The 12,335-nt window shown below is 33.9% G+C and overlaps 1 protein-coding gene across 14 annotated transcripts in view; it reads right to left on the bottom strand.

Moving 5' to 3' along the window:
- Positions 1 to 12,335, bottom strand: part of XRCC4 (X-ray repair cross complementing 4) — a 342,053-nt gene that overhangs the window by 295,539 nt on the left and 34,179 nt on the right. For 12 of the 14 annotated variants that reach the window (XR_010318853.1, XR_010318852.1, XM_064273781.1 and 9 more), the window contains 4 exons: positions 10,464 to 10,613; positions 7,870 to 7,979; positions 6,148 to 6,226; positions 2,836 to 3,011 (listed from right to left, as the gene is read on the bottom strand). Coding sequence is in view for 12 of the 14 variants with exons in the window: in XM_064273803.1 (XP_064129873.1) it covers positions 2,836 to 3,011; positions 6,148 to 6,226; positions 7,870 to 7,979; positions 10,464 to 10,613 (515 nt within the window). In the remaining 2 variants the exon portion in view is untranslated. Of the gene's footprint in view, positions 1 to 2,835; positions 3,012 to 6,147; positions 6,227 to 7,869; positions 7,980 to 10,463; positions 10,614 to 12,335 lie in introns of those variants that run through there. The other 2 variants (XM_023545606.2, XM_023545602.2) reach the window with 2 other exon arrangements.

Below are 12,335 nucleotides of genomic sequence, written 5' to 3'. Positions count from 1 at the left end.
GGTGCTGAGGCAGGAAAGGTCACACAGGGTCATGCTGTACAGAGAAGAAGTAGTGTCTAGCTGTTCACTGAACATTTATTCCAATGAGATTTCAGTGTAAATAAAAAATATACATTATCTATAACAAAAGCCAACTTAAAGCATAAATGAGTGGTTCTTGAAATTCTGGGGGTCACGACCTCAAAAGCTCACGAGAGCTATGAACCCATACCTCCCGAAAAATGTATAGAAACATGAACACACAAAATTATACATTTAAAATTGTTAACTGAATTAGAAATTGACATTTCTTTTACTCAGACAAAATATAAAAATTTTTCAAAAAAAATAAGTCTTTCTGAATAGAAAAATTAGTGATTACTTTCTCTAAAAAGAAAAAATCTGGTACAAATGAAATTTTAAACAATTCTTGTTTGAATTGAATATTCAAAAGATTAAAATTACGCAGCAATCTCCAACACGGAATGAGAGACATAAAATTCAGTGAACTGATGGCAACAAATCCCTAAAAACCTTGACTCTTAATAGGAGGTATGAACCTAACAGCCAATGGACTTAGAACTCATGGAGTAATCTATGTCAATGAACAACAGAATTCACTACAACTTTTTGAGTTGAGTCCATGTTCATTCATTTCCTTTCTTCTAAGTTTATGAGGTAATTTTTGGCAACAATCAGATGTCTATGTCATCAAGGAAAGGATTACAAAACTCCTTTTTTAATTATTAGGTCATCCAAACAGGATTAGCCTTAAAAAATGTTCTGCCATGTTTCCAAATCTACGAATTTTTGCCAGCAGATGAATTTACAAGATACTGTCACTCTTAAATTCAGTGTACTGAAGTACCTCCTCCAGCACTAGAAGCTTTCCACAGCAGCCTGACCAAATGAATTTATTTTTCAGCTGTATCAATACTGCTGATGACAGCGCCTTAAACTGAAAGTTTTACCTCATTCACATATCCAAAAATATATTTCAAGAAAGCCAAACCATGAATAAACTCCTCCTAGTCAAACTGTTCTGAGAGTAGCCTTTTCATTTTCTTATAAATAAATGAATAAATAGGGAGACAGCTATCAAAACAACAATGCAGTGATTTAAGATGCATCCTTCAGGGAACCAACACTTCTGCATTACTAGAATCCTTTATTCTGTTTCAAATTCTTGAGAAAACCTGGTGAAAATGTAGTGGTTCAAGGTCTTGGCTCTGATAAAGTTGACAGTTTCGGGGTAGTAAGTAAGACATCTTTCAGTTGTTAATACCAATACATCTCAAGCAAACTGAAAACAGGCCTGAGTCATGAAGACTTAAAGTTCTTTCTTCACAGAAGCAGCAAAATCAGAGGTATTGCCAAGGATGGCAAGTACTCAATTTATGCTGAGTTTACCAAACCTCCCCTTTCACCACATCAAAGACACTAAAAGTCTTTCAGGTTTCCAAAATATACCTAGTAAATTTGGAATTTGTTATGCATCAGTGTATGCAAAATAGATGAAAACCAAAAACTGGCAGCACTAAAATAATGGTAGTCATTATATACAAATGCTTGTTGACGGGGAAATAGCATTACTCCCAATTTGACAATAATCTGCTTCAAAATACTAGAAGAAAGTCAGCAATACTAGAGTATATAATATCGTCTCACTGAGCTGGGCTACAGGAAAGAATATTTGCTATAAATAACAAAATTTTAGCAGCCAGTTCAAACTTTCTTATTTAACCTACTTAAAGCGATCATTTTAAGAACCTTAGCACATTGAAACGCACATAAATTTATAGCCACTTAGAGAAAGTATACATCTTCTAAACGGAAATAATTACTGAAGCCAGCAATTCCACGTTAGTCGCGACGTGGTAAAATATATTTGAAATAATAATTCCAATTACTTCTTCAAATATTTCTCTGATCAGTAATATCCTTTTAATCATTCTGAATTAATGAGATTTTTTAAAGAATCATTTTAATTCAATTTAACTCCAATACACATTGTCAATAACTGTCTCTAAACTTAACGTATTAAAGACTTCCCTTTCTTCTACTACAGATCTCATATCTGATTAATAAACCACTGGCAAAAAAAAAAAAAAAAGTATCTAATTAACCCATCAACTTAGATAAAACATACAGATAATAAATACTTTTAATAAATACACCACCTGCCTTAGTCTGAATTGGTACAGGAACTGAACAGGATGCGTAGCGGATACCATTGTCTATAAAGCAAACAAGCTTTGGAATATAGGAGCTGAAAGTGATTTCTTCCTCTTTTAAAATTTCTAAGTCTTACGATATAAACACAATTTCTTTACTTCCTAATAAGTTACAACATTTTACTACACTTAAATTTCTATATTATAATTTAAATATACATTCTACAGAAGAAGAAAATAAGTCATAATTACTACATTATAATTTAAAATATACACTCTACAGAAGAAAAAAATAAGTCAAAGGTAAATACGTATTTTCTATCTGAAAATCAGTATTTCCTCAAACTTATTTCAATAGGCCCTGCTCAATGACGTAAAAATTTTGACCTCATTTTCAAAACTGCTCATTCATGTAATTATCTCTATAATACTTAACAATATTTTTAAAGTCTTACAAACTAAATACATTTTCCAGTAATTACCTTTCACAATTCATTGATACAAAGCACTTAATGACTTTAACTTTGAAGCATTCTTCCAACTTAGAAGCCAAGTGCTTTTCTAAACTTTCATTTCTGGGTATTATGGATATAATATTCTAGTTACTTACATATTAAACATAATTCTTCAATAAACACTCTGGCACTTTACCACTTGTAACATTATGGAAAGTTTTACTTACTGAAACATTTTTCAGGTTTTTCTCAAAGGAGAAATGACTAGACTCTTTAGAAAAATTAAACTTGTATGCGTCAGCTGGTCCTGCTCCTGACACCAATGCTTTTCTCAGCTCATCAACATATTTCTCTTTTTCCATTGCCATGTCATCGGCTTCTCGGGAAATCTCTGATGCAGAAACTAATGAGAAACATTAATAAAAGTTTTGAAATGAAAAATAAATTTCAAAACATGAGAAAATATTTGTTTACCTGTTGCTACTAATTTACCACTTACATAAAGTAAAATCAACTCCTACCCTACATATTTTAAAACCGAATTATATCTTTTAACCAAACCAGCAATTTTTGTGAGAAGCATTAATTTAATTTCAAATCTCATCTGAAAAGGATTAGAATTCTGGTATTTTTCTCTGTCCTCAGATCCAATACATGCAATGTAAATTACTAGAGAAACTCTCATTTTGTATACTTACTCATAGACCATGGCCAGATAAATTATTCCCTATAACGATTAGTAAGCATAGTATTTTATATCATTATCCTTTGTCTCAATTATAAAACAGATTAAACAGTCAATAGTCTATTTCTCACTCACTTGAGCAGAGTCAAGTTAAACTAAAAGTGTTCATTGTTATCTCATTATGTGCAGACAACAGAAAATGGGATAAACAGATAAAGGGAGGCAAACAGGAAGGAAAGGGAAGGGAATTCATATTTATGGAGTGCCTCCTCTACCACACAAAATATACTATACACCTGGCTTCCAGCTCTCTTATGCAGGTATATTTACGCTGATGTTTTACCCATTCACCAAAATTTTTATTTCAATAATTATAATTTTCAATTCGAGATACTCTCTTCATTCCTTTTTCATAATATCCAGTTACTGCCTTCTTGTTGTTGTTAGATGCCACCGAGTTGCTTCTGACTCATAGCAACACATAGCATGACAGAATGAAATGCTGCCTGGTCCTATGTCATCCTCACAGTTGTTGTTATGCTTGAGCCCATTGCTGCAGCCACTTTGTCAATCCATGTCGCCGAGAGTCTTTCTGTTTTTTTGCTGATCCTCTACTTTACCAAGCATGATGTCCTTCTCCAGGGACTAGTCTATCCTGATAACATGCCAAAGTACATGAGATGAAGTCTAATCATCCTTGTTTCTAAGGAGCATTCTGGTTCTACTTCTCCCAAGACAGATTTGTTCCTTCTTCTGGCATTACATGGAATATTCGTTATTCTTCACCAACACCATAATTCAAAGGCTTCAATTCTTCTTTGCTCTTTGTCTTAGTCATCTAGTGCTGCTATAACAGAAGTTCCACAAGTGGATGGCTTTAACAAAGAGAAATTTATTTTCTCACAGTCTAGTAGCCTAGAAGCCCATCAGCGCTAGGGGAAGGCTTTCTCTGTCTGTTGGCTCTGGAGGAAGGTCCTTGTCATCAGTCTTCCCCTGGACTAGGAGCTTCTCTGTGCAGGAACCCCAGGTCCAACGGACACGCTCTGCTCCTGACACTGCTTTCTTGGTGGCATGTCTCTCTGCTAGCTTCTCTCTTTTATATTCCAAGACTGGCTTAAGACACTATCTAATTTTGTAGATCTCATCAATATAACTGTCCCTAATCCATCTCATTAACATCATAGTGATAGGATTTATGACACATAGGGAAATCATGCCAGAAGACAAAAAGGTAGACAATCACACAATACTGGGAATCATGACCTAGCCAAGTTGACAGATATTTTTGAGGGACACAATTCAATCCATGACAGTTCTTCCTTATTCACTGTCCAGTTTTCAGATACATATAACATGATTGAAAACACTATGGCTTGGGTCAAGCATACCTTAGTTCTCAAAGGGGCATTTTTGCTTCTGAACACTTTAAAGAGGTCTTTTGCAGCACATTTGCCCAATCCAATATGTAGTTTGATTTCTTGACTGCTGCTTCCATGGGCATTAACTGTAGATCCAAGTAAAAAGAAATCCTTGACAACTTCAATCTTTTCTCCATTTATCATGATATTGCTTATTGTCCAGTTGAGGATTTTTGTTTTCTTTAGGATGAGATACAATCCATACTGAAGGCTGTAGTATTTGATCTTCATCAGTAAGTGCTTCAAGTTCTCTCCATTTTCAGCAAACAGGGTTGTGTCATCTGCATATCCTAAGTTGTTAATGAGTCTTCCTCCAATCCTTATGCCCCATTCTTCTTCATACAGTCCAGCTTCTCGGAATATTTGCTCAGATTACAGATTGAATAAGTATGGTGAAAGGATACAACCCTGATGCACACTTTTCTTGATTTTAAACCACACAATATGCCCTTGTTCTGTTTGAATGACTATCTCTTGGTCTATGTGCAGGTTCCCCATGAGCACAATTGAGTGTTCTGGAATACCTGTTATTTTCAATGTTATTCATAATTTGTTATCATTCACACAATCAAATGCCTTTGCATAGTCAATAAAACACAGGTAAACGTCTTTCTGGTACTCTCTGCTTTCAGTCAGTATTCATCTGACATCAGCAATGATGTCCATGTCTTCTTCTTAAATTGGCTTAAACTTCCGGCAGTTTTCTGTCAATGAACTGCCGCAACTGCTTTAGAATAATCTTTCCTTAGAGGCCTGCAACCTCAACATTCTACCTCACTCAAGAATTACAATCACAGTCATTTAGACGTATACCTAGTTCAGATAATTCATGAATAGACAGTTAAGCTTTAGCTCCTATTAACCACTTTGGTTTTCAAATACTTCTTTGTACATGACACACGGCAATTTCCCCTTCTTATATTTAAAAGAGGCCACTTATCTGTTTATTGACTTTTAAAATTACAAGATTTCATCTAACATTTATTTGGATTGTGTATGTGTGCTTGGGTGGTTTCCTGCGTCAATTCAGTCTGCTACAGGATGGCAGGCCCATATGGTTCTTAAAAAAAAAAAAACACCCTGTTATTGTCAAGGCGATTCCAACTCATAGCGAACCTATAATTCTATACTTATATAATTACTGGCTATATTTATCTGTCTTATTTTCATAAGTTTGAAAGACAGATATTATTTTAATATTATAAATGAGAAAATTGAGGCTCAGAGAGATCAAGTGATGGTCTAGGGTCATGAAATAGGTAAGTGGTGAGTTGGGATTCATACCTATGTCTCTCTGGGTATTTTGTTTTTAAGTGAGGCAGAAGCACGGGACATTGTATAAGTTATTTTTTTCCATAATTTTGAAGAACATGTTAGAACTGTATTACAGCATACAAGAAAATGTTGATTAAAGAATCCCTAAATATAAAACACACCTTTTCCTAACTCTGGTCTGTGTGTGATCACGTGTCTGGAAGTCCCACGACAGAGAGTCTTGGAAGGTATCCATATAATCTGCGAGATCAATCTTTGGTAATAAATTTTTTTTTTTTTTTTTTATTGATAATGAGTCTCAATATATCATTTTAACATAGGTAAGAATAAAAATACCACATATTCTTATGTGATTTTACAGCTTCTAAAGCACATTCACATATTTTCTCTTTCTACAAGCAGATGCATATTTAAGATGAATACTACCAAATCTACTGACCTTTCAAATACCTTAATAGTTCTTCCAAAAAAAAAAAGTTAAAAGAAGAAGACAAATGCTTCCTATCTAAGGAATAATTTCACGTTTTGTGAGTGAATTATTTTGAAGAATTAGTAATGCCTGGGGAGAGCAATTACTTCACAGAGAAAAAAGAAATGAATCTGTAGAAGTCATTTAATACAGCCACAAAAAAACCTAAATACTTAAAAACAGAAAAAAAGATCTATTGATAAAATATCCTAGTGAAAACAATTCTAAATTTCATTAAAATGAAAATATACCTATTTGAAAATACTTAATAGAATGTTTTCACTCAATTCATTAAAAAATACTTAATGAGCATCTACCACGTGCCAGGCACAATACTAGGCACCTGAGATAGAACAGTGAAAAGACAAAATTTCCAGCCCTTATGGAGATTACATTCATGTGCCCCATGTTATAGTATTACTCTAGGAGTCCCTGGGCGGCACAAATAGTTAAGTGCTTGACTACAAAATGGAGGATTGGCAGTTTGAACCTATCCAGAGGCATTTCAGAAGACAGGGCTGGCAATCTGCCTCCAAAAGCCTTGAAAGCCTTGAAAGCCCAATGGAGCAGCAATACTCTGCACACATGGGGTCACAACAAGGTGAAATCGACTTGATGGCAACTTAAAACAACTACCTACGAATGCTATGCCTATTATGAAATGTTTCATTTTACAGAACTAGAAAACATATGAAAGGAAATCAAGAAAATCATCTTCCTATTTATACTTCCCTTTTTAAAATGTTTAAAAGGCACCACTTTAAAAAAAAAATCACTTGAACATTTCCTAACAAGGGTGAATGTAAAAATATTACTGGATATTTAGAACCTTAATCTTGGAAAAATTACTTGGTCACCAGTTTTGAATTTTGTGTTACATCTGGAAAAAGCACAGCTGTAAGCATTCTATTTCCCAACAACTTCAGAACAAGGAATAAAAGCAATGGAAACAATAAAATTCAACAGGGATATAGCTAAACCACATTACATGGGTATAAGAGGTGAATAGGCCAACATGACCAAAAAACAGGGAATTGTTCTCAGAGAAACAAGAGCCAAGGCAATGTCACTCTAACATTATTTGTGGGTAGATGAATATGCAAGCAAGAAGATTTTTGCTTTGGATTCCATTGCACAACTAACTAAAAGGCTGTAGAGTTTCCTCCAATAATATCCAAAGTTTTTGTCCAAGCTCAAGACACACAGCCTTATCATCCCATAAGGGATTCTGATGGTATCACATCACTGACCCACTCTACTACATCATTTATTAAAAATCCTTTTTCCACTGAGTTCTGTCACACAATTTCTCTACAGGTCACCAAACATCTATATTTAGGACAAATATAATTTGATCTAATTATTTGCTAGTAAAAGAATTAAGAAGGTTTAATTTACTTTTCAACAAACTTACTCCAAAGATGGGTGATGTAAGTTTCTTACTGTCGGTAACAATTCTTATGAAAGTCACATAATTATCATCAATCATTAGCCAACTTTGTGACTGAACCCTGTGATATAACCCTGTAAAATGTGGAGGTGATGATCAATCACATGATAATTAGACCAAAAGTACATTCATTAGATAAAACATTGCTAATGGAAACAAAATCAGTGATTTCAGTGTGTGGGAGATTAAAAGTAACTCCATATCCTTTTAATTTCACTCAAATGAAAAGAGAAAAAAAAAATTACCCAAATTGAAGGTTGCAACAACCAGCAGGCTGTACAAAAAAACAGGATGAGGTATAGGAAGGAAATTCAATTAACTATGTTTCAATTATTTAATTGGTTCAATGTTTTTAATCATGTTATTGTCTATCGGTAAAGTGCTAAATTACGTACTTAACGAGACTTAACTAAACTTGGGAACAAAGTTATATCATTTGGTTTCATATTTTGATCTTGAAATTTAAAATAAGAAAATAAAAATGAATATTGAAAGGTATACAACATATGTAAGATTTAAAACTTTAGTAGATATCTTTGAAAATAAAATGGCCAGATTAAGTGTATTATAAAATTTTCTGTTTGAAAGCCTGTCCAGTACAGGAAGTCAAAATGTTAACAACCCACCAGAGAATACAGAAGTTTGGTATCACATTTTTGTCACACTAAATTCCCACAGCTGGAAAATAAATAGTAAAATACTGTATTTATGGTCAACGTCAACAATAAATAAATATGAAAGGAATTTTCATTCAAAAATATGCTAGGACTAAACTAAAAAGATTAATTTTCTTTTTCTCCTAACTGGTTTTATATATTTGGGGAATCCTCTCATTCTTTCATTCAGAAAATATTCATTGAGCATGTTTGTGCTAAAACCTGGTAGAGACATGTATACAGAGTGGTTTATAAATTAGATGTGTTCCTTGCCCTCAAGGGATCTAATCTAGTGAAACAATAACCATATTAATACTATTAAGAACAATTGCCAATGCATTTTCTACAGCATAAATAAAACGTTCTGTAAATGTTATGTCAACTCAAAACCCGTTAAACCCGTTGCTGTCGAGTTGATTCCTACTCATAGAGACCCTATAGGACACAGTAGAACTGCCCCATAGGGTTTCCAAGGAGCACCTGGTGGATTCAAACTCCTGACCTTTTAAGTCAACTTAAATTTCTGGTTAAAGAAGATTTAAGAGTTAATCGGAACACTCTTTTTCCCAGCCTTTTACTGATAAAAATTCTTAACATATTATTACTGTTCCTAGATTTGGTGAATGAAGTTTATTGATGAGATCAGAATTTAATGTTTTTCTTTGATAATTAAGGCTCTTGAAGCACCTCAAAGTCATCTGTCTGCCATTAATTCTCAATACACAGAATAAGCTATCAACCAATTATAAATATCTAAATTAGAAATACAGTATTCCTTAACAGATAAGCAACCACTTCACCTAAGACCTGGCTCAGGGTTGTGCTATTGGAGCTGTTTTTCTCTTCCAGATGACCAGCATTAACCTATTGCTGTAGTCTTTAACCCTATGCAATCCTATCACCCAAAAACAATAGCTATTGCCATCTGGCTGCTCCTTTGCCACCACACATACACCTAACCTGAAAAACTTCCCTCCACCCCTGCATTGCAACAATCAACCAACATAAGCAATTTCTCTTACATAGAAAATTATGGCTTAAAAACCATAATAAGAATTATAGTCCTTAATTTTACTGTATTATAAGAAAATACAGTAAAAAAATAAATTACAGTAAAATACAGTAAAAAATAAATTACAGTAAAATATAAGTAAATACAGTAAAAAATAAATTACTGTATTATAATTATAAGTCCTTAATTTTACTGTAATCTTAATTGCAACACTGCTTGTTCTCTGTTATAAAAGACAAAAAAACTTGCAAGTATAGATTTAATTTTGACTGTGTGGGATAGCAGAATTTTGTAAAAGAGAAACAAAGTTTCACAATGTATTGCAATTTTAAAGGTTTCATAAAATAATAGCCAAAATCCCATATGTGAGTTTAAACCTTGTATTACAAAATTTTAGGCTCTGAATTCTGTTTTGTTTTCATTATAAACATAGTACATGTTCATTGGGAATGTCTAAGTGTAGAAAGTCAAAAGAAAACCACCACCGCATGAGCCATCACAAACCCTTGGCCTGGACTACCCCCCTTCCCCTGCCTCCTAATACTTTCCTGGGGTCCAGAGGAGACACCGATAAAAAGTCCCATTTACTTTTCTATAAAGAAATCATTTAAAATCTCAGACCAAAAAGTCCAAGTACTTAGACTCAACTGGTAACCAGAATGTCCTGGGGCGCATACTATTTCTTTACCTTATTAAAATTAATTATAGAAAGTGGTATTAAATATTAAAAATGTATGTATACATTAAGTAGCAATAATGAGCAAAAGTAATCACATTAGTTTTATCCAGTATCTATTTTAAAACACTTTAATTTGAAGTATCACCAAGGATTGAAGAATACAAGCATATTATTAAAATTTTACTTAAAAAAAATTTGCTTTTAATATTACCTGTCCCAGTCCACACTGACTGACCATCAGTAAGTATAACATCAAAACCAGATCCTAGTGTCTTCTCCCAAGATACTTGTAGAAAATGAATTATATTGGGTTCCGAAGCAAGACAGATTCTGCTTACTTTTCTCTCCATTCTCTGATCACCTGTTACAGAAGAACAAAATTAACATTTTTTGCAAGAAACTGTGACTATCAATGGTAATGTTTTCTTTACTGGTCTCACAGCTATACAAACCTGCAAGGAAATAAGGAAATAAGTAAACCAAAAACTGTTTAATAGAGTTAGTCAACCACTGACCTCAGTTAAGTCATCCTTTTGTTCAATATTGATTCAAATGTTTTACAGATGAGAAAAGCAGAGGCCCGTATACAGTAAATGAGCCGCTCAAATTCTGTAGCTGAATAAAATACTACCTCCAGCAATATGAAGAGTAAATTTTACCTTTTCTTTTTCCCAAGAGTCAATAGACTCTTTCTCTGGAACAAAAGAAATGATCATGAGAACATGTGCGAGTGGCCTGGGAGTAATCTCATGACTGGAATGTGATTGTAATTAGTGAGGATAAATTTGGTCAAGCGTCTTAGTCTCTGTCTAAAGAAAGACTGGGTGAAATAAAAAGGGAGAGTAAATGCAAAACACAGAATAAGAAAATCTCAGACCCCAAGAGTTCCCAGTGATTCCTTCTCTAAGAAAGGGGTACCCAGGTTCAGTGACTCAAACACTCTAGCCACTGAGACAGGAGCTTTCTTTTAATGGAGATGGGTTGTCATGGAACTATCATGGACCGAGGCCAATAAATACTTCTGCATTTTAAAATGTTGTACTGAAGTATTAAACACGCACAGAAAAGTGTATCTATTACAATACTCTTCAATGAATTTTACAAATTGAACAAACCCACGTATGCAATACCTAGATCCAAAAGCACAACATTACCACCCTGGAACTCATTTTCATACTCTCTTCAAGTCGCTGCCTCCCAAGATAACCACCCTGGTGGTGCAGTGGTTAAGTGTTTAGCTGCTAACCAGAAGGTTGGCAGTTCAAATCCACCATCTGCTCCTTGGAAACCCTATGGGGTAGTTCTACTCTGTCCTATAGGGCTGCTATAAGTCAGAATTGGCTTGATGGCAATGGCTTTTTTTGGTTTTAACTTCTAGCAAAGATCAGAGTGTTGATTGTTTTTGTAATTTTTATAAATTAGGATCATACAGAATGTCCTCTCTTGTGTCCGAATTCCTTTGTTTGAGAGTTTTATCCATATTGTTTCTTATAGCTGTAGATCATCCTAATGGTTGTACAGTATTCCCTTCTATGCAAATAGTACAATTTATTTATCCATTCTCCTACTTGTAGAAAATCAATCATATTGGGTTCAGAAGCAAGATAGATTTGGCTTACTTTTCTCTCCATTCTCTGGTCACCTGCTATAGAAGAACAAAATTAATATTTTTGCAAGAAACTGCATTTGGGTAGTTTTCAAGTTTTGACTACTAAAAATAATGCTGCTATAAACATCCTAGCAAATATCTAAGCATCTCTGTTGGGTATATGACTACAAGTGAAATTGCTGGATCATAGGATATACATATACTCAGTTTCAGTACTATACTGCCAAATACATTTCCAAATGTTTGCACCAATTTATACTCAGTATATGAGAATTCTGGTTGTTCCACATCCTTGCTAACATTTTCCATCATTTTTATTTTAGCCAATTTAGTGGATATGTAATAGCATTGCACTGTGGTTTTAATTCACATTTCTCTGATGAGTAATGATGCTGAGTACATTTCATATACTTATAAAAAAGGCAATCTGAATATCCTATTTCGTGGAACAGCTGTTCATCTTGCCAATGTTTC

The sequence above is a fragment of the Loxodonta africana genome, chromosome 2 (genome assembly GCF_030014295.1).
Source record: "Loxodonta africana isolate mLoxAfr1 chromosome 2, mLoxAfr1.hap2, whole genome shotgun sequence".
NCBI classification, from domain to species: Eukaryota; Metazoa; Chordata; class Mammalia; order Proboscidea; family Elephantidae; genus Loxodonta; species Loxodonta africana.
Note: the sequence above shows the minus strand (reverse complement) of the source record. Positions and strands in the feature narration are given on the sequence as shown.